At 34.9% G+C, this 23483-nt stretch overlaps 1 protein-coding gene across 4 annotated transcripts in view; it reads right to left on the bottom strand.

Moving 5' to 3' along the window:
• Positions 1-23483, bottom strand: part of IPO11 (importin 11) — an 85864-nt gene that overhangs the window by 47582 nt on the left and 14799 nt on the right. For all 4 annotated transcript variants that reach the window (XM_027745584.2, XM_027745585.2, XM_039379750.1 and 1 more), the window contains 16 exons: positions 20814-21017; positions 19131-19263; positions 18149-18207; positions 17264-17312; positions 15504-15574; positions 14055-14247; positions 12601-12753; positions 12292-12335; positions 11295-11385; positions 9781-9828; positions 9040-9145; positions 5013-5139; positions 2958-2991; positions 2735-2775; positions 1622-1738; positions 94-207 (listed from right to left, as the gene is read on the bottom strand). In XM_027745584.2, the coding sequence (XP_027601385.2) occupies positions 94-207; positions 1622-1738; positions 2735-2775; positions 2958-2991; positions 5013-5139; positions 9040-9145; positions 9781-9828; positions 11295-11385; positions 12292-12335; positions 12601-12753; positions 14055-14247; positions 15504-15574; positions 17264-17312; positions 18149-18207; positions 19131-19263; positions 20814-21017 (1584 nt within the window). The remainder of the gene's footprint in view (positions 1-93; positions 208-1621; positions 1739-2734; positions 2776-2957; positions 2992-5012; positions 5140-9039; positions 9146-9780; positions 9829-11294; positions 11386-12291; positions 12336-12600; positions 12754-14054; positions 14248-15503; positions 15575-17263; positions 17313-18148; positions 18208-19130; positions 19264-20813; positions 21018-23483) is intronic.

The raw sequence follows: 23483 nt of genomic DNA, 5'->3' as shown, positions 1-23483 counted from the left end.
AACAGCATGGATTTTGCAGTAACCATGTATTGTTTTATTACTAAGAAAGAACTGTAGGAGATACTGACAACATTGACATGACTGATTCCTTACCTGGACGAGATGGATTAGAGTGGTTAGAATGGCACATCGTAGCATGTTGTGCTCCTCACTCTGCTTCCAAAGGAGTGGTAAATACTGAACCAAACATCCTACATATGGCCGTATCTGAAGTTCAGAACACAAATTGGTCTATTAATTTATCCTCAGCATAGTTTCTCAAAAAATATAATAGCTGCTTTTGTCACAGTAAAAATACCAAGTTTGCTTTAATTTACTCCTCTTTCCTCTTTCTAAAACACCATATTCTTTACGCTGTGACTGAAGTAACTTCTGACTGCAGAGTAGTTCAAAAAGAGCAAATTACTTACAGTGATATTTGTGCACAGCAACCAGGCTTAAGTAGTAAATGGAACACAAAAAATACTTACAATTTGATAACCAGTGATATTTTCATAGTAATATATTCTTCACTGAGATAGGATTCCTAAACAACAGAATTTTCTAAGACCAGAAACAGTCCCAAAAAAAAAAGCTGAATAACCTCTGAAGTCATCTGTCCTTTGAGCAGGGGTTAGACTTCATAACTTCCAGAGATCTGTCCTAATGTACATTTTTTCTACTATTTTCTTTTATTTCTATTTTTTTCTATTATGCTCTTCAATACTAAAGGGTTAATCTATTTGTCTTCTAAAGTATTTAATTATGAATTAACCTAAACAGATTCAAGGGTTCTTTCTCAACTTCTTTTTAATGCTGCATCTCTAGCTGATCTGAAATGCAGAGAAATCTGGGAAACCTACTGTCATGTTGACTTCTTCTACAAGGGACAATTACGAAAGCTTCATTTGGCTCTTAGACAGGACTATTTGTAGAATGAGGAGATAACCTCAAAAACACACATTATCTTTCTCCTTAATATTGGGGAAAAAAAAACACAACAAAACCTGAGACAAAAGCAATCAACTATTGATTCTTTAATTCTGCAAAACCATCTTCGATTTGTTTATGTATAAGCTGAAGAACATACTTTAACATTAACATAACGTGAATTTGAAACTTTTCAGGAAGTTAAGGAGAGTGGTGTATAGGCAACTGTGACCCATATCAGCACCAATGAGAAACTACAAATTTAACTGCACCGTGCCTAAGAGTGCAAAGCATTTTGTTCCCCAAATGTCTCCTTTAACACATAAGATTAAATAAAATATTACTTCAGATCTATGATGAGACAATTAGAATAAATCACAAATACAGATCTATGATGAGACAATTAGATTAAATCACAAATAAAATCCAAAATTGCAAGAAAGACCATAAGACAAGCTGCTAAAACCCTTCTGTACTAAAAAAGATGAGTCAATACAAAAAATACATAGTAACTAAAGAAAAGTAGTAACTGAGTAGAACATTTAACCCAAAAGGTAAATGAGAATTGAAAAGAGAAAAGAGGAATGCAAACAATGCAGGCAGCTATGACAACAATAACAAGTCTATTAACTTTTTTCCATTTTCTTTCACACCAAGTCTTCCCCTGTGTTCTTACGACAAAGCTAACACTGAAGTATATAAAAAAAAATACCTGCATATTGACTCTTTCAATCACGCAAGACAGAACATGAAGAACATGCATTTTAGTGTCGCATTGTGTTACTTCCTGTAGTAGCTGAAAGAGCAGCATAAACATGGATTCCAGGTACTAAAAGAAAAATAAAGAACTACAGATTAGACCATCAAAAATACAATTAGTGACATGAATAGGTAATTTTCCAATGTATGCTTACAACTCTAAGACATCCATAGACTTTGAAAAACACTTTGAATGTGTGCAAAATGTTACTCTTTCATTTTGAAAAATGCACATTAGGCAATCATTGCCTAAGCAAGGTAAAAAAATTCAGATATACTCTTACATAACAGTTCAAACATGATCAGTTTGACTACACACCATTTTCACACTTTGGTAAGTGTAAACATGACTTCATAGGTAAAATAGGTTGTCTCTCCAGAAGGAGTACTTAAAACAATTCCAATATTTACAGTCTAAATGCACTCTGCATTTTTGTTTTATTTGTTCTCAAGAGAGTTGAAATCTACACGGAAATCATAATCAAATGAGAAACACCTGCTAAATTTGAGTGATCGCAGTAAATCTTTGCTGTACTTATAACTATTTACTTCATGACAACAGTAATGACCACTGTATAGAACACAAATATAGGAGATTGAGAAAGTCTGTGGTTTTTGGGCACTATTTTAACCAAACATTTGTAATTAGTATTTTTATGAAATAGCAGGTTGGAAAGTAGCGTGAAACAGGCACACAGGAAAGCCACATTGGTGTGGAGACATATTTGTTAGATACAGTATTAATACTCTCTTAGCAAAAAGAAACTTACTGTCTGTTAACACATAGTATATACAGTATTAAACACACTGCTATGAAGTTGTGATTGCAGTAATACTAAAATGTTCTGAATTGTGTGTCATTGTATTGCACATTAGCAACCTTAACAGCAGCAGTATAAGTAAAAATTTTGGTCTATGAAGACTGAAAAAATAATACATACATATACACCCCCGACACACACACTCCCAATTACTAAATAATGTAGTTTAAAATGAAATTGGAAAATATTTTTCCTGCTTTTCTCTATGGATTTATCTACTCTCCAGAATATATAAATGCTCTTACCGGTAAAAACTGTTCAGTTCTGAATTCAAAGTCATCTACAGGTGAACAATCATTAAGGAAAAATAATACAGATTGCAGATGGATACAAAACTCAAATAAGCAAGTATTTCATGGATACACAAAAATTATAATAAGAGGAATTTGGTAATAAATTTAAAATTGCTTATTTTCTAGTAACTCTGAATTAAGAACTAATCAAACATCTTTGCAAAGAAAAGGATATTTAACTTCAGTGTTGTTGCTGTCTCGATACGGACCTGAAAGGCAAAAGTCAAAAGCGTAATGCATATGTCCATTAAACATTTTGATTATTGACCTAATACCTGCCAATATCAAATCAGTTGATGTTTTGGCAGTTGAATAATTCTCTGTGTTCTGTCATCCTCTAAGAAATGCAGTTAGTTAAACTCATTTTCTTTTGCTTTCATTTTAGTACACTTTACATTTTATTTGGCATTGCTAAAGTGGTTGAAATTGGAGAAACCACTCAGGCAAAAAGTTCATGAAGGACAAGTAAGATATGTTCTTGTTTAATTCTATCCAGCCTGTAATAAAAACTCTAGCAACAGAGGAGGAGTTTAACTTGGAATTATCTCATGGCTTGTTGTAAACAAAGAAGCACAGAATCAAATAAACTCAACAAGTTAGATTGTTCTTCCTGGTAGATGTTCAGATGCTTAAAATGCATTAACTAAAAACAGTTGACACAGAAACACATCCTGCTCTGCTAAAGCTGTCTGGAATCACAGAAATAACTGTTATGACTGCCAATTACCAACTGATATGTACCTACTAGACTAGCTAAGATTATTTGGGGTTTTTTTTTGTGAGCTGCTAGCTCTGTTTGTTTAAAAATAAAAAAATAAACAATAGCAAAACAAGCTTCTCAACTCAGTCTCACCTGCTGGTAAACTGAAGTTGTAGCTTAAACCAACAGAGTTGTACTCAAGCAGGATAGCAACCAATGCCATTTATCATACCCTGCTAGCAGATAACTTTAATGCTTAAATATCCATAGAATCACAGAATCATTACATATGAAAAAGACCTCCAAGATCATCTAGTCCAATCATCAAACGAGCACCACTATCATTAAACCATGTCCCTAACTGCCATATCCACACATCACTTGAACGTTTCCAGGCATGGTGACTCTACCTGTTCCAATGCCTGACAACCCTTTCTGTGAAGAAATTCTTCTTGATGTCCAACCTGAACCTCCCCTGCTGCAGCTTGAGGCATATTTTCTCTTCTCCCGACACTACTAGTTGCCTGGGAGAAGAGGTCAACCCTCACCTGGCTACAAGCTCCTTTCACATAGTTGTAAAGAACTATCTGATAAAGTCTCCCCTGAGCCTCATTTTTTCCTGGATAAACAACCCCAGCTCCCTCAGTCACTTCTCAGATGACTTACTCTCTACATCCTTCACCAGCTTCCTTGCCCTTCTCTGGACATGCTTTAGCACTTCAATGTCTTTGTTGTAGTGAGGGGCCCAGAACTGGACACAGGACTCAAGGTGCAGCCTCACCAGTGCCCAGTACAGAGGGACAGTCATTGCCCTGGTCCTGCTGGCCACAGTATTTTTTATCCAAGCCAAGAGGCCACTGGCCTTCTTGGCCACCTGGGCACACTGCTCACTCACATTCAGTTGTTGTTGACTGGCATCCACACGTCCTTTTCCGCTGGGCAGCTTTCCAGCCACTTCCCCGCCAGCCTGTAGCGCTGCCTGGGGTTATTGTGACCCAAATGCAGAACTCAGCACTTGGTCTCGTTGAACCTCATACCATTGGCCTCAGCCCATTGATCTAGCCTGTCCAGATCCTCTGCAGAGCCTTCCTACCCTCCAGCTGACCAGGTCTACCCTCCAGGCCTGCCCAGCTTGGTGTCATCTGTGAACTTGCTGAGGGTGCACTCAATCAGTACTGTATACTGCAAGGACTAGTCATAGAATAACCCTGGTTTATCTACACAAAGTCTCCATTTGTTTATAAATTATTAAAGGACATTTCACAACTTTCTTTCTAAAGAAAGAGACTGCTGCTCTTGCAATTCATTTTCCCACCAAAGTCATCACTTACTGAACATCTTCAGCGCTTGTTTAATGTTTTTGACATTACTGTTCAACATCTCCACAATTAAACATCACCAAATCTTCCCAATGAAAGACACAACAGACTTTAACATGATGTTATGAAATTTTCAATCAAGTTTACACAAGGTATGGTATTTATGTTTTACAAAACAAATGTTTAATCCAAAACAGTTATTTATACTTACCACTAAGTCACGGTCTTGAAGTAAGTTACGAATTGCTTCATATAAAACAGGTCTCAAGTCTGATTTGAATTTTACAGAAATCCACTGTCCAATCAGCCATATTACTCGTCGGCGTATTGGTTTATACCTTTAAAAGTAGGAGAAAAAAAATCGCATTTGTTACCTCATTACACTTGATGTTACAGAATACTTCGATGAAAAAGAAATCCAAGGATTATGATGAAAATGTTATTATCCAAAACAATTAAGAGATTCAGTTTGCCAAGACCTGTTAGTGCAGAAATCTTTTTCACCAAAATTCTTCATAAGGAGGCACAGGAGACACCAGCTTAGCCTGAAAAGGTTAATTTTCATCCTAAATGACTAAATCTTGAATGTCTCACTAGAGACACAGTTTATTCTGCACATAGCACACCAGTTAAAAAAAAGAAAAGAAAAGAAATGTTACATTTATTACTGCCATCATGGCATCTACTGCTTTGACCACAGCTTCCAGCAATTTCTTTGGCATTCTTTCTATGCTCAAAAATTATAGGTCAATGCAATTTAAAAATGCAAACTTAAGGACTGCATTACAGCAACTGTCAAAGTAGTTCATGTCACCGGACTAAAACTATTCTAAGAACTGACATTACCTAATCTTGCACTACTGCCACAACAAGGGCGCAAATCAAACAGCTTTAGAGTCAATGGTAAGAACAAACCAGAACAACAGTGACTGAGAAAAGCATTTTACAGAGCTGCTATTTTTCTCCGGTGATCATGTAACTCAGATTTATATGTTTAACTTGCAGATGTATAAAGTTAGGGAAGATGAACCCTATTCAGAGGATTTTAACTAACAAATTATTGTTATCATAAACATATTTTTCATTTGATGACCTTCTACCTTGTAAGTCATCAAGAAGCAATTTAAACTGGGAGTTATTGAGGCTTCTCTACGTTTAATAAATGTGTTTTATTAAAAATTCCCATAACCACGAGATTATAAACAAAGACCATCTTCAGAGAACCTGAAAGTTATGGAAGCAGAATGTACATAGCAGTTCATTAGACTGGAACACAAAACTAATGAGGAGTAACAGTCCAGTGCTGTTCGATATTTACTGAGTGGCAATGAAGCATGAATAATGCATGCTGTAGCATAACTTTCACAAGACATTGCCTTAATAACACCTTCTATTTGTTCAAGAATCTGATGATACAATTTTTCCTACTTTTAGAATGGTACTTTTTACACTTAACCTTGTAAAAATCAGAATATTAAAAAAACCCCTAAGTACTTTTCTTGAGACTTGAGTTGGATGGTTTTGAAAACACAATCATGTAAAGTTTTAAATTATGTAAGTACATAACTGTCTGCTGCCAGCAAGGATTTTCAGCTTTGGTGTTATCTTTTGTTCAATCTGTACACCTTACTTGCATCTCTATATTCTCTCTCTCTCCCTAGTAAAGACAGCATGCTTTTCACTTTTTTGTGGGGGGGGTGGGTGTTTTGGTTTTATTTGGTTTGGGGTTTTTGGTTTGGTTTACTTTTTTGTGGGTTCTTTGGGGGTTTAGGTTTTTGTAATTACTGAAGTTCCCAAAAATTCTTCTGCTCATACACGCTCAATTTTGAGGTTTTACTTTTTCTACTTTCACTACTTCCGGGAAAAGCTCACCTCTTAGAACATTAGTTTTTAGAAGAAGAGCACATACACTGGCTAAGCATAGGTCCGCTACTGAGCCTGGTAGACCTAAAGCTCACATGGGAAAAGTGATCATATTCCAAAATAAGGCAGCTTCTGTTGCAGTAGCCATAGAACAGTATCTTTAAGGAGTCTGGACAGCATCAGATATTCAAGTCAAAAGTATTTTGCTTGATACTAAATTACTAAGTGTCACATCGATTCTTTCTCTCTCAGCAGGAGATATTGTTTTACAAGTGAATTGCTGCAAAAAAAATTGTATGCAGTAAACTACTTTCATACTATGGAAAAGTTTCTCCTTAATCAGTACAAAACTAAGTATCATGGCAAGCGACAAATTTGGCAATGCAATGTTTCTAAAAATCCTTAAGAATACTTTTATATTCATCCCATATTTCTTCTACCGATATGGTCATGGTTGGCAGGTTTACTATCAACAGATAATGGAAAATTTGATGAAAACAAAACACCACACACTCCATGCTCAATGCTGACAACACAAAAATTTTTGTTCCCAAACATCAACCAATTTGTGAGCAACCATGCTAACCCCTGAGGAAGAGCAGATCATACCCTCCAACCCAGTTTATCTGAACTGCACATGTATTCCTGAAGTGGTTATTAAAGCAGAACTCCATTCAAACCACTAACACTGTCTCCCTTATTGTCATGGTGGTCTCCAATACTGAAAGCAATATAAGCAGTTCAAGCAAACAAGGCTTCAAACTTCTGGACAATTTCTACTGCAAGCTTCTGTCTCCACAGGAATTTCATCCTGGGATACAACAAATGCCAACCAAATGGGTGTCTTCTGACTGCAATACAATTGTATCAACAATAGAACACTTTGGTCAGTTAGTTTTACTTATGCTTTATGAGTGAATAACATAAAAATGCCAAAGCCAGCATGTATTACAAATACCATGGCAGCTTTATTTGGAGATTGCTGATGGTGGGGCGTAGCAGCAAATGATCAATCTTATACAAAAGATCTCTCATTTTTTCCTGCTCTTCCGACATTTAGCCTAAACATTAGAGTACTTGACCAATTGGAGATAGCCAGGTGAGGCTGAAATCTTAGTTAAAAAAATAGTCTAATGAGAAAAAAAATAAAAACATTAGGAGACAGAAGGTAAACAACTGTGGCAATTATTCTGTGACACAAGCATAAGGCTATACGTCCAAAAGTAAGTAGTTAATTTTTTTTAAAATATATTGTTACAAAAAGCATTTTAATATCTGTAAATTTAACAGGATCTTCCATTTCACATGAAACTGAACTCTATCTGTAAATAAAGTTTTTATAACTGGCATTTGGAAATAAAAAAGCTGATTAGTAACTCACTGTAGAAATCATTTACAACTTATAGTAGCTCCTAAGTGTATAAAGAAACAAATTAGTTGATGTTTCAGACAAAAACAAAAACGTTTGGTAAGATGAATTTCAAATGTAGAAGAAAACATAGTAACAGTCTTCAAAGGACATTAGGGTCACTGTTAATGACTCTGTTAAGAAAAACAGGACATACTTATTCAAAGGGTGAATTAGCACTGAACAGTAGTGGTCACTGTCCTTTCCCCTGGGGAAAGAGTGACAGTTTGAGGAACAGGAGGAACTCTGTCTTCTAGACAGTTTTAAAGAGGGCCAGCTCAGCCTGTACTGAGATGCCAACACTCATCTTTCAAAATACCCTATGACATCCAGTAAACTAAAAAAGTACTCATGTGAAGGCCATCCAAGTGAAGGGGACCCTGGTTAGAAAGAAAAACCACAGCAGATGGACTGTATAAAAATCTTCACGTAGAACCAGCCTGTAATTATTCATACTTCACAACATAACCCAAATCCTTACTTCCCCTCTTTATTGTTGGCAAAATTAACTGAAGTGAGTTACAGAAGGCTTGTATTTAAAATAACAGAAGAAAAAAATCACTATTTTGTCTACACTATAGTTTTACAGAGATTATTTCCACAGATTTCAGTTGGACTTTGTTGCCTGAAGAACTCTCCAAAGGCCTAAATATCTTTCTTTAAATGAGCAAGTGGTTGCCCTGAGAAGGTTTAGTCAAGATAAATATATGCAAGAGGACAGACTTAATGTACTTTTCCAGGACCTGGAAGTATCCACCATAGTAATTTAAACAAAGTGTTAAGAACTATGTCACTTCAATGACTGTAACAGTTATCTGTATGTATTTTCATACCTCTGCTCATTTAGTGGATATGTTTAAAGGTTGAATATTTTTCAACTCTGCAATTATTAGACATTATATATTATCAGATTTGTATCAAAAGTTAGTATTTAAATGATTAAGGCATAAAACCCCAAGATGTTTACCTGTCATGAGAAACTTGTAGTTCTGCTAATAGTTGATTTTTAAACCACTGATCAAAATCCACACTATCAAATAGTTCATAAGCAGCGAGTCCAACCGCATTATACACTGGGGAAAAACAATAGTTATGCTTATTGTTTGCTTAAATGTTCATTTTTTAATACTAAATAATCAGATTAATTTGAGAGTCAAACTGCATTTTTGATAACCCGAGCATAATAAAAAAACCAAAACTAAAGCCTATTTTTCTTTAGAAAGCTTTATCAGACCACAGTGAAGGGAACTCTGGAGGAAATTTCAGTACAAGAAAGACATTACAGAAGAAAGTTCGGAGTTTTGAAAATAGCCAGAAGCTGAAAGAACAATGAGGATCTTATTCTAACACCAAGGATGTTAGATTCCATCAGAAACAATTTTGTTCTTTTGCCATAAAATCTTCTTACTTGTAAAATGAACAGAATATCTCCATGGAGGTACTGAAGGTTATTTAGTTGCAGAGTAGAAAGGACAAGACAGTAAAGAGATTGTCTAAGGTTTTTTCCACAAAAAAGCCAAAGAGCATCATATCTTTGCATAAGCATTTTGAAAAGTGCAGACTGACATCAACTGAAAGGAGAATCAGGATTTATGTCCCACTTTCCAAATGTTTTTAAAAAATCTTGCAAATTCTTCATGCAATTTTTAAGAACTCAAACATATACACAAAAGTGGCTCTGTTACTTCAAAGGTAAAGAAAAATTTACCAGCATCTTTGATCAGTATAGCATTGGTATCTTCTATGTTGGTAGATCCTACAAGCCAAAGTTAAAATAAAGAAAAAAGTCACTAAAACAAGGAAGGCAAGTAACTTTGCACTTATATGCTCTATATAAGTAAGCCATGAATTAAGACTGTTTTGCTGCTTTTCTTTCATTTACAATTTCAGTCATTTCAGTTTTGATGCTTGCTTTAGTTAATATACTAGAATCAAATCTCTGCTTTCACACCCTATTTTTGACTTACTACTTTGGAGATTAACCTTTCTAGTACCAACATACATTTAAGTCAGAAGCATGTATTTAAAACAAACAGATTCAAAACCTGCAAATTGCAGATGACTGTCAACTACATGGTAATATTTCCAACAGGGTCCTAGATGTAGTTCCATGTACTTTATATATATCTGTGTGTGTATATACATATATATATATATGTATATATATGTGTCTATATATGTGTATATATGTGTATATATATGTGCATATAAATGTACAGCATGTACATTGAAAACATGCAGAAGTGGCTAATAGGGGCCTCAGAAGAGAAAAAAAAAAAGAGGTGTACCTTTTAGCATGGTAGTATTAATACTATTGATATGCTTGTAATTTTTGGAAAACACATTAACTGTCAACTCTGTTGTAAGGAACTTTTTACTATTCCCAGTATCACAGCACAGTAAGCCATCTCAAAACCTATCTATACAAAGTATTTTATGAAGAGATTTTGTGAAGTCAGAAACCATCCTCAGAAAATGGCTATTTATTTAAATAGAATGTAATGATCCATCCTGGTCAGATCAAATACAAAATATTGTAAGTCAGCTAAGATACAACCTGGGGAAATAACCTAAGCTGAAATTACAGGGGAAAAAAAAAGCTATTCCCACTTATTATCTTTCCTAGCCATTATAAAACTTAATTTGGGGGCAAAGAATCATACAGTAAAACAGAAAGAAAATGTGAAACGTTCCTCAGCTATGAATACTTCAGTCTTCATACAGAAAACAAATACTTAAAGCAGATTCTTCAGATTTGGAAAGTCCTCTAGACTCTCCAAAATAACAACATAACAAACTTTTTCTTTAAACGTTTCTTTTTCCCCCAGGATTTTGGCAGAGACACAGCATGAACTGCCTTGCAACATCTGAACAGGAAGTTCCTGACAAAAACAACCTACAGAATTCATTAAGCTCATGGACCACTCTCAAGAAAGCCTGGAACCTCACGAAAGCAGAAACGTCCCAATCTTTGTCAGTCATCTAAAATAGTTATGATGAAAAGTAAAAAGTCCTTAGGATTTCCTCCACCTAGACACACACTGCATTTTCCTTATTGTAGGTTTAGAAATAGTTCTAAAATATTAACATGTCCTTTCAAAAATACAGAGTGAATGCACTACATAAAATTAGATATTACAAGGTAGAATTGTTTAACTGTTCACAAAAGTAAATGTAGAGAATTCTACATTTTACACTTCCTTTATTTTTTAAAGAACTTACCTTGTAGACTGTGAACCATTTCTAAAAGCACTGGGGTAAGGATCTGATTATATTCATGGAAAATATCAATAAAAAGAACTTCTGTGCATGGCTGAAAAATTAAAACGTGGTTTAGAATCTATTAAAGGCAACTCAAATACATTTTATGCTAAAATTTCAAGTGCTGAGTATCTCGCACTAAAGGTCATAATTTAAAACATGATATACTGTAACAAAATTAGCACTCTACAAAACACCATTCTTCCTACTATACATTATGTTTAACTCTTCTATGAAGAGTTTGATGGCTGCATCTGTATCAGCCAATTCTGTAGCAGAAGAACAATGAATCTGTAGAGTGACACAGTTGGTGTTGAGTAGCCAGTGATCATATTGTCGGTATGTCACTCTAGCTGAGTGATTCGGACTAAATACCCATTTACAGCTGGAACACACTTGATGCACAAGGTTGGGGTTTTCAGTTTTAAAATTAAAGTAATCCAGCAAATAAACTTTGAGATCACTCTGCAAAGCAAATCACAGCAGTGATAATTGGGAGATTCATCATAACAACATACTTCTGATCTGAACTAAATTAACTAATAACCAATTAACTAATATAATTAAATATACTTAAATATATTTAAATATATATCATCTGAAACCATCTTCATTCATCATGTCTATTAATAAAGTCATAAGTGATAACATCAGTTCAAAGAAGAGACAACATCTACTGGCTTTAACCACCATCAGATACCACATAACACAAATGCTGAAGCCAACTCCTTTTCTCTCCCTCCTAAAATATCAAGTGCATAGTTTCCAGTGTGTTTCAGCATGTTTGAACAGTGATAAAGGAGTAAAGTTAATTTTTACTAATTCTAAAGAAATTTCCTTAAGATTTTTTTTTAAAAAGTACCATCTTTTGAGCAGGTATCACCTCTCTTGGTTACAAGATTATCAAGAAATGCATTCAGGAATGTTTAATGGTTTTCTTTCAAATTGAAACACTTACTCTGAGACTGTACTTCCAAGAATCTCCTCCTGTCTCTTCTACAGCTATTATTTCACAAAGAAAGAAAAAAGTATTATTTCAACTGTGGTTCAAATAAAGTTTGGTGTTTGTATATGAGGGTATCATAGAGTACTGATAAATCTGTTGTTATGAAAGAAATCTCTAGAGGGAATGTTTGCCCATATAAGAAGACTGCAGGAATAAAATGCTCGATATTTGCAGTAGGCAATTCGTAGAGACAATGCTGATATGAAACATTTATACCAATATCTAATAAAACTGCAACCAACAATACACCATGTTTCTTACTGAAGCTTTCTGGATCCTCTTCCCACATAGTCAATTCTTCCTTCGTCAACAAGAAATAGTGAGTGACTAATCTCCGACATATTTCCATTAGTGTTGGGTATGTGAAAAAAGCTGTCTTTATCTTATGCGCTTCAAGAGTTTCAGGACTGCTGTCTGAAATAAAACAGAAAACTCCAAATTATTATTGTAATCATTAAAGTGGCTTAATGATCAAACACTAGTCTGGTAAAACTAGAAAGAAATCAATAAATAAAACACTTTTATCCTCTGAGAAAAAAAATTATTTTCATGACAGACTTTAACACACTTTTGGGTGGTACTTTTTTAGAATCAAGTTGAACTCCCAAATTAATCTACTTTTAAGAGAGTTCTCTGACAGCACAATTAGACTGAAGGGTTGTCAAGACTTCACACGGTATTTATGCTTTCGGCTACTAGGTAGTTGAGAAGAAAAACTGTTTATCTCCTGCCTTGGGCACTTACATTTTTTTTTTTAGCATTACTGAATTTAAAAGCACACAGAACTCTAAGAAAGTTCCATTTATACCTATTCAGAAAGTTTATCCAAATACAATCTTAGAAATCACTTGGGATTTTTAGGAGTTAGTATTGGTTAAAGAAACCAGCAATAAAGACAAATAAATTTTCTGTTTTACATTTTTTTGTAATCACACCATTCTCAAAAAGTCAAATTTTCACTAAAATTTGCTATATTCCTCTTGTTTGAAGTGACTACATTTCGAAACTCAAAGCTCACTATGTACTTTTGCAAGCAGAAATTACTGTTAATAATCAATAGACTTAGGGTACTGTAAAATTATGGAGTAACTCTGAAATACATCAATATTTTGAAGAATTTTAAACACTGGATTTGTGTAATCTTTTCTGACATGCTCATGGAACCTTTTTGTTTCAGATTTAGAAAGAGAATGCTAATTTTTATCAAGTCATTGCGACATGTCAAATTCATGTGGAAGATTGTGGTGGTTTTTTAATTTGAACATTCAGCAGTGTATGAATTTTCAAAATGAAACACAGTCCTACAAAACAGAATATATAAACTGTTTTATATTCAACTGCATCTCAAATCCACTGTGTTTCTGTATTTTAGAGTGCTGGTATTAGTTAACTACAGCAAATACATAATTTTATCAAACATATCCCAAAGGAAAGATGCAACAAACTAGTTGATGAAAATAAACCAAATTCTATACCACAATACTTTTTAAAATTAGTTCAATGAAAACTAAAACAATCAAAAAAGAGAAGATATTCATGATCCTTTTGTATTTAAATTTTCTTTGGCAAGTCACCATCTATATAAATTAATACTTTAAAAGAGACCGAAGCCTTACTAATTATTAAGACATTCATAAAGGAGTTATACTGTTGGGAATAGTTAGTAAAATGTTTCTCAAGACACAAAAAGTGGTTTTAGTAAATAGCACCAGTACCTTCAATATTTTTGGATGGCTTATATGCATAATTTTTTACAATCATCTTAATGAGATTCATGCATTGTACAATAAACTGCTCAAATACGATTCCTTCACCAGCTTCTGTGAAAACATAGCTCACAGAGAACTCCAATGATCTCTGAATCAAAGCAGTGAACGAAAAAGGATGTTGATCTAGGAAGTCCAAAAGCTAAAAAAAGAAGTAGAAAAGCAAGAAAGAGAAATCAAAACACTTTCTGTGTAAGTTTTATTAAATGCTTTAGTAAACTAGTTATCAAAAACAAGTATCAACTTATATAAAATTATAGAAAACTGAACACAGACAGGAGATTAGAAAGAGATCAGTATCAATGGTTAATGAAGCATTATTTAACACCAAGATTCTTGACCAGTTCAAAATCACTTCTTTCTTAAGTTTGAGGAACAAACTAATTTTCAACTAGACCAGATTGCTAGAAGTAAATAAAATACATTAGGCATACTTGAAATGGTGAACATTTCAGCAGATAATTCATCCTTATTAGAACTGTTTTAAGTAAAAGAGGCATGTGGAATAAGACTTTTTTTTTACTCCTCCTTCACTGCAGTACAAGCTTTCTCAACTTAGCTTTTCCAACTCCCCATTTAAAATGCACTGGTGGATTGCTTTAATCTCCTCTACTATTCCAAAAATTCTTGCATCCAAATTTCTACACGGTAGAGTATCTATTAATCAAGTGTATTTTCTCTTCAGGTCTGCAAAAAAAGATGCACTTTTGCAATGTAAGTATTATGACAAAGACCAAAAATATTGGGTCGTAGCATCTTCAGTTCAATTTTGGTGAAGCTGATGGGTGCCTTCCCCTTCTGATAATTAGGCTGAATATTCAAAATACATCCATGGCCCCTAAATAGAATCTGAAAACAATGGGAACCCTGTAGGTTTTTAACTTCAAAACGAAAAACAGAGCAAGTGACAATGCTAAAATTGCCTTCCAATAATATATGCATTTAATGAACACAGAGTTAGCTGACAACTCCAAATGTATTACACAATACAAAAGTCGCAGAGGGGTAAGAGAGTTTTTTGTTAAGTTTCTTTTGATAAAATTAAGAGTGGCCAGTTTCTCTTATTTATTCCTCAGTACCCTTACCATTGTTTTAGCAAAACTTCCAGAATGCTTCTTTGAGCAAAATCCTAGCTAAATAATTTACTTATGGAATGCACTTAATTTTGTTTGAGCTAAGGAAATTTATTCTTCACGGCTGCAATCTACATCAGCATGAGTAAACAGACACCCTTTTCTTCAAAAATGCATTTCATAACAAAGAAGTTTTAAGTTGCAGTACCTTCCATTTCTTTAAAAGATCTGAAATGTATTCACTTCAAGGCACATATATATCTCGATGGGGACTGCTCCTCCAGAACTATAAAATATTCAGTAACTGAAAGGAGAATTTACTTACCACTTTAGTGAACAGAATTATAGTCTTTTCTAGACGATCCCTGCATATGTTTTCTGCTCTTATACTTCTACCTGGTAAATCAGACATTTAATAACTATCATTTTTCAGACTTTCCTTTTCTTTCTGGGTAGCTAAGTTTTAGAAAATTAACACTGGAAAAGAACTTTACAGTAGTTCAGGCATTATGTCAGCCAGAAAAAAGTTCTATGGCAGAATATATTCAAAGTCAAATTCAAGGTAATGAGCACCAGGAAAAAAAAAATAAACTTTAACCATTTCTCTCAGCTGCAGTGAAATTCACTGTACTTGATCAGGCTACAACAATCAGGACATCATTACAGAATATTTAATGATAGCAATGAATGCAATGAAGCAAATGCTAGTACAGGAAAAAAGTAAATCAGTACTAAAAATATGAAAATGTCCTTTTAATAAAACTATTCTGTATCCTTATTGCATAACATTATGCATTTTTGTAAAAACTCCACTTTAAAGAATAATTTATTATAGACACTAGAAAACACTCTAAATTAAAAGACAAAAAAGGAACAAAACAAAAAAAATAGATAAAGATTTTAGGGAAAAAGAAAAAGAAAAAAAACAGAAAGTGCCATAATGAAGTCATACAGGCAAAACCCATGGTATAATAAATGTAAACACTAATCCTGTAAGGTAGTTGTACCTGCTTTTGCAAAACAACTTATTGCTTAGAAAAGTGGAAATGGGAAGGTTCAGTTCAGTTCTTGCCTTAGGACACTCAAACCCCATGGGTCCTCATACTCTAGGGGACTACAATAACCACCAAACTTCAGGACGGGATGGCCTTCAATTCAGTCGACTCAAACTAGGCACCTATCTTGTAAAAAATGAAGGAAGGGCCAGAAAGAACCTGATTACAGTATAGCAAAAGGGGCAAACAGTGGTTGTTTCCATCTCTTCTAGAAATGAGGCTCTAAGTCCAGATCGGCCCCTCTTACCTAAGTACAGGCTCCTAAGCCAAGGAACCTCATGAAAATTGAAAATATTAAAATTATACATAACTTATATCAAAAAAATGCTTTCTACTCAGTTTAGACATTTGTTCTTGGAAAACAAGAACAAATCCTAAAATAATGGTTTGGCAGGCTTCAAAGGACTGAACGGCTCACATCAGATCTATTACAAGTGTACACACAAGGAAGGTGGAGTGAGTTCAGATGTAACGCTGTCAAACATCTCCTTTTTGCTTGCTTCAGGTAACTTCCCTGCAAAAGCACTAACACCTGCCAATTACGCTTCTGATTCTGTCGACTGTGTTAACCTGTGGTTGCCTGTCTCAGAGTACTACTTTTTCAGTTACACACAACTAAGATTTGAATATGGTTTTTATTTCCCATTTGGCATATACCAAAATATATAACTACTGGAAAAAGAAACAACATAGAACTCTCCCAAAGAGGAAAACTCAAGATGATCTGGGTTTTAGTAGCAGCTCCATATTTTAATATAGATACCTTGTCAATCCATGACTTAAGATTTTTCTCCCATTAGCATTATGACACCAAATATAATTTTGGTGGGATTTTAGTCTGTTTATAACAAAAGACACTTTTACTGAATTCTTCTCTGATAGTTTCAGCAAGATTTAAAGTAATAGCTTTGCACTTATAAAAACGTATCCTGCACCTAAATGCTCTGTTGATAGTGCTCTAAACTGCATTGTTTTTATCCAGTTTCCAATGTTTAACAACAAATACAACAAAAAATACCCAGATACTTACTACACTGCAGAAACTGTTTCAGCCGTTCAAATACAGCATGTAGAAAACCCTGAAAAACGAAAGTATACATGTCTTTTAAGGATGAAGCTTGGTTTGCACTGTATTATAAAAACAAAGTTGTGTCAAACTGAAGTAAGTTCAGATATGGTACCAGCTCAGACTCAACCTCATCGCTTTTAACCTATTTCATTATTTTGGACAAACAACTTCCTCATGAAATTAATAATTACCTAGGAAGCAGACTTCATAGATGATCCAAACTGACCTTATTAATACTACACAAACAGCACCTCTAGTAGAAGAAGGGATAGGTAACTATAGACATATGCTTTAAAATATGCTTATCCAGTCCTATCCTGTTCTCAACCTCCTAGTTGAGGACATAGGACACAGGTACTCAATTCATCCAGCAGAACAAGGTTAAGGAAGGTGCCTGAGTTTCTTTCTCTGACCCTCCCCTCTCCATGGGCTGCGTACCATAGGCTTTTATCTCAATCAAAAAATTTCCATCAATAGATGGATGTGATAGAACAAATACGGCATCACATTCACCACTAAACGAAAATATGCTTTTACATGAGGTGGGGGGGAGAGTATATGTAAGACATCTTTCAGTGAGAAACAGTGGTGTCACCATCATGTGATGTGTAAATTGGAAGGGGTACCTTTTTTCTTTTAAACATCACGCCACTAGTGTCACAGTGTTTAGGATCTACCTAAGATCTGACAGCTCTGACTAAGGACAACTTTGAGAGCACATTGCTTGATCTTCCTTTACACAACAAAAATGTGTGCCTTTCAACAATTTTCAAACATAGCTCTAACATCTGAAATCACCACAAAAGATTTCTAATCTAGAACTAGAAATATATACATGTCACTTACCATCACCTCTGCATTCCAATGAGGTTCTACAAAGCCATGAACTGTTAGTTTCCGAAGCACTAGGAAAAAAAAATTACTTTCATAGCTATTTATCAGCTCTTGTTTCAACAGATCACAATTACAATTCCAGTTGCTGTGACTTTCTTCCAAGTCTACATTTTAAAAATTACACTTAATTTTAGGTCCCTGGGTGCCTCATCCATATCTAACATTAACCCTGTTGAAATTACTTTAAAATTCAGTATATTGTGTAAAACAATGAAGAGAACTCCAAGAATTACTGAATCAAGAAGAATTCTGTAAAAACTGTAAGTATTCAATCTCCGAACGATTCTAGAGTAGGAAAAGGGCCAAGTACAGTCAAGCAAGCCATCTTATAATTCTCTCAGTTCTGTATTGCCAGCAATATAGAAAAGCTGCATGCTGCACTTTGTGAAACAATTCAAGACAGGTATTGTCTACATTGCAAGCAAGGCACATGGACATCTCAATTCTTCAAAGCCACAAAGTACAGTCAGGATATGTATTTACTCCACAGATAAGCATTTGAGCATCAACCTAAAGATAAACTTCTAAGGTTAGTTCTTCACGGGACACAAGGTGAACTTAATGGAATTAAACTCGTAGCTTAGTTTCACCAAGTGCTTAAAGACATGCAAGCCCAAATTACAACACACGTAAAAAACCATCCTGTTACGCCCTCCACTTTCTCACCTCCTAGACTTTTGACTTCTTACAACAAGCACATTGGAAGGGTGCATACTGAGAAGTGGTGCATACAAGACTACTGTCTCCCCCTTCCATATGAGAAATCCTCCTTCTGCCTTGCTAAAGGTACAGGTAAAATAAACCAAGATTACTGGTTTTCCCAGTGGGCTTGGCTTTGTTAGAGAATGTGAACTATTGACCAAAGAACTCCTACTCATTCACTGTGAAGAAAGTTATTTGATTCTTTATATTTAATATCATTCTGTATTATTACCTTTCAATGACAACAAGGTCCTTTCTAGTGAATTTGCAGCTGCAGCTTCATTCCCCGCACAAATCTGCTGTAGGAATGTATCTGTATGATGACTCCACAAGGAACATGCAAAGCTATAAATACTTGATGTAAGCTGCAAAAGGAAGAAAGATCAAGAATATATTTCCTGAACTTTGTCATAGCAAAATAAATCCCTAAATTTTAAAGGCCAATGCCTACTGTTAAATTATTTAATCCATCTTCTTCTATATCACAGGCCACAATGTTTAATTTGCTGCTTTGTTTACTGAGTTGTACTGATCCAAAAATGTTTTCCAGAAAAATACCTTGTCCTAATTTCAAGATGTTTTGAAAGATCCAGTGGTTTCCCTGAGTACTTGGGTCTATGACTCTAACGTCAAAGATAACTATTTAAGGCTACTTTCTTACCTGGTTTTCATTAAATACAACTGCTGGTGTATGATATGGTATGAAGGTTCAAAAAACAAGCCGCTTTCCTCCTCACCTCTTCTCCCATAACACTTAAACTGTCTGTCTTACAGCATAGTTAATATCTGAATCAGCTTACTCTGGGACACAGCAGTTACACACCTCTCTCTAATAAAAACAGTCTTGAACAACGCCTACAACAAAACTAACTTTATTTTGTTGAAAATAAATCTCAAACTTAATTTATGTTACAGTTCCTAAACAGTGCTTGCCTGATAAAAATATCTGAATTATAAACAGAAGATAAAGAATTTCTCACTCAGTTATGGCAGCACTTGACAGCTTCATAATTAAGAAAGTCTGCACTCAGTCTGCTATATCCCATCAATGGAATAAAAAACACATGACCTGTTTATTTGATTCTTTTGGCTGAGTAAAAGTTAGTAAAGGTCCTATTTACAGGAGTCAGTCCTCAATGCCTTGGACTCCTGGCAATTAAAATTTCACCTTCATGATCACACAGACAGAACTTTTTTCTATATGGATAAATAGATAAACCTCCATAAATAGTCTTAATTTTTTGTGCTTTAGAAACTCTTTAAAATGGAGGAATAAAATAAAATTTTGAAAATGCAAATGTAACGTGTTTGGAAAAGATGTTTAACTCACTAAATTCAGTTAACTGTACTACATTGTTACCTAACTCCAAATGGGTTTGGAGATGCATAGCCTACAACAGAAGTTAAATCTGTGTTTTAATCACCGGATTCTTATAAGGGAGAATGTAAGCTGCATGAGACAAGATTTGCATTGCCATCTCGCCTTTTGATTAACCCAGAGAGTTGGTCTGGGAAAAAACACAAACATATTCCCACTGAAGATAAAACCAAAAATACAGTAGTATGGAAGTCTACAACCCAGTATTTTTTAAAGACTATAATGAATTATAAATCCAGAGCAGACTTCCAAAAAACACCATAAATTCACATAAAGTAAGATCTGTTGTATGGCATGATAAGGTTGATATGCAAATATTGTTCTGTAGATGAAACTCTGCTTTACACAAATCAAGATAAGAACACTCCAGTTGCATGAAAAATTAATAAATATTCCAAAAACATTTCACCTAGAAACTGACTTTCAGTTATTTCATAATACAACCAGCATTTCTGTTTCAAGGGCAGACATTCAAGCCCACTGACATGCCATTAATGCCCTGCCAGCTAAGCCCAGGAGGAGGCAAGGATTATTTACATCATAGAAAAGTTTTCTATCTGCAGCAAGCCGTTTGGATGACAGGGTCTTTGTAACATGATAAAAGGTAAGTAGTGCTCTGTGCTGTTGAAGATCATCCTGCACCTTCACGGATTCTACAAGAGTGGGTATAAGTTCCGGCCATTGCCTTGGGCAGTCAACCCTGGCAACTTTAGCAATCAGTACAGAGATCTGAGTAGCTATCTGCAAAAAAGCAAAACAAAAAAACAGATAACACAAAGTCAAAGAGCAGTTAAGAAATGTACAATGCAGAAATTAACAGAAAATTAAAACCTGAATCAAAAAAGTAGCATGGATTTTTATGTGCTTTTCCTCAACCTATTTTTAAGTTTGACGAATGCAAATAAATGTGGACTAAAAGTATTTTATTTTATTTACATAAAATGCTAAACTTGATACCTTGTTTAAATTTTATATAAAGATCAGTAAATTTATTTGTTCTAGAAATCACATAAACGAAGAAACAGATATTTGGGAACCACTTTTTACTTAGTGATCTTTTCTATCACTTTCTGTGAACACAGACTGCTAAATACACATTACCCCTAATTCTGCTCTACCTGAGTTTAGGTTTTAGACAAAGCCATTCCCACCGCCAGGCATGGTAAACCATGGTCCCATCCCACTAGCTGAAGCTGAGACTCTCTTGCTCCAGATCCTCACATCACACGCCAGGGGCACCTGCACCATTCCCACCATCTGACTTTGGTTGCTGGCCCAAAATCCCATTCACATCAGTTCTGCCAGTAGCTGGCACCTCATCCTTGCAGTCCACACACATGATGAACACAGTGAGATTACACAGCGAGACAGGTAGTGGATGCAATCAGAAGACAGGACAGGTAGTGATGATTAGGCACAGGGTTTGTTCAGACACAGATAAAGACCACCCATGGTTTACATCTGACTAGCCCATCTTATGCCCTCCTTTTGTCTATTCCACACTTTGCTGCTTCTGCAACTCCCTTCCCCTAAACACTCCTCACTAAATTTTGTATGGTCCCTCAAAACCCCACCTCAAATATCCAGAAATTTCACAACCTTGTTTTCCCTATTCTTATCCCATTTCTACTGAAAGGATCCTTGACTGGATTAGTGAAGCAGATGCTCTCACCTTCAACACACCATTACTATACCATCACACTTCCAGCCTGGTGAAGAAGTCACCTTCTTAAGCTACCAGAAGGAATCCAAGCAATTTACAGGTCTAAGGGGGAATAGCTGTGCCCTCCTCTACTGCTTCCTCATCTGTTTAATCCAGAGCCTCATCACCTCACAAAGCTTTCTACCATATTCATTCCTACCAACCCGCTTACAGAGAATTGCTTCAGGAAAATGACATCAACACTCACAAGGAAGAGCTGGGAGTCTTACTGATTATCAGAACAAATAATTTCAATTGGCAATGGGGAGTAAATAAACTCCTCTCCGTATGTCATACAAGAAGCAACCTCTCCAGGGAGGCCAAGAGTACTTTTTCCTTGAGGATTGGATTTTTAAGTTAAAAAAAAAAAAAAAAGAAAAAAAAAGATTCTGCTGTTGTACATTTGAAGGACTATTTTGCTCTTCTGTTGTCTCCAAACGGTAAATATATTCAGAGGGCACGGAAATTAGGCTCTCAACATATGGTATGTTCTCTTTTTCTTCTCCGCCTCTCCTGGAAGTCAACTTGTATCATCACATCTCAATACTATGTCTATTTCTCACATTTTTGTGTTGTTCTTCTCTGTATACATGCAAGAGTCATAATTTCTCTGCCTTCAGTGATGCAAAAAGCACAAGCAGAGAGCAACCATGCTATGAACTATCCGCAACTGGAAAAGAGCACTCATCAGGAACGCAGGACATCAAAACTCAGACATATCAAGCAGGTTGGGGACTAAATGAAAGGTTCATCTGAAAGGAAACCCCAGGATATCTATAGATTGGGGAACTAGAAGAAAGAAGGGGAGATGGACTCTGTAATATTGCACACATTGTTTGGGTAATTATTTAGGCTGCTGGCATAAAACAAAATCCTCCACACCTTAAAGAATGACATCCCAAAAAATATCATAAAGAACACACAAACAAAAACATGAAGCCACTAGTCTTTAAAATGTCATTTAAAAAGGTTCTAATCTTAGCTGCAACTATAGTCTCAGAACTGCAGAACTGCTCAGCAGCAGTGGAATTTATAACTACAAAATATCCTATTGTCTTAGCAGGTAAACTGATTAAAGATTAATAAAGGTATGGAAAAAGTGATAAAAAGTTTGAATTGTTTTATGAACGTAGTTAATACTACTTTTTTATACCTAATTTACCTATTCACATCTGTAAAAGACATGCAAACTCTTAAAAATGAAACATTTGTTAAGTTATATACGACTTAGTAGAAGCATAAATACACACTCTGTGGTCTGACTTGACATGTTTCATAGTTCTTTTCGGTTGAAATAAAGAAACAAATAATATTTGGTCATACTTTTTACATTGAAACTATACCTGGACTACAAATTTTAAAATATTTTCTATATACCTTCTTTTTTAAAAAAACACATTTGCTATTAAAACTTTTAATTCTAGTCAAAATTATCATTGCACAAGGGTCTTCTACAAAGTCTAAATTACCCTAATTTTGATAAATTGCTCTAATCCTAGAAATTA

Source organism: Pipra filicauda, unplaced genomic scaffold (genome assembly GCF_003945595.2).
Source record: "Pipra filicauda isolate LSUMZ 115617 unplaced genomic scaffold, ASM394559v2 scaffold174_size2080704_pilon, whole genome shotgun sequence".
NCBI lineage: Eukaryota > Metazoa > Chordata > Aves > Passeriformes > Pipridae > Pipra > Pipra filicauda.
The sequence above is the reverse complement of the archived record's forward strand: the minus strand, read 5'-3'. Positions and strand labels throughout refer to the sequence as shown.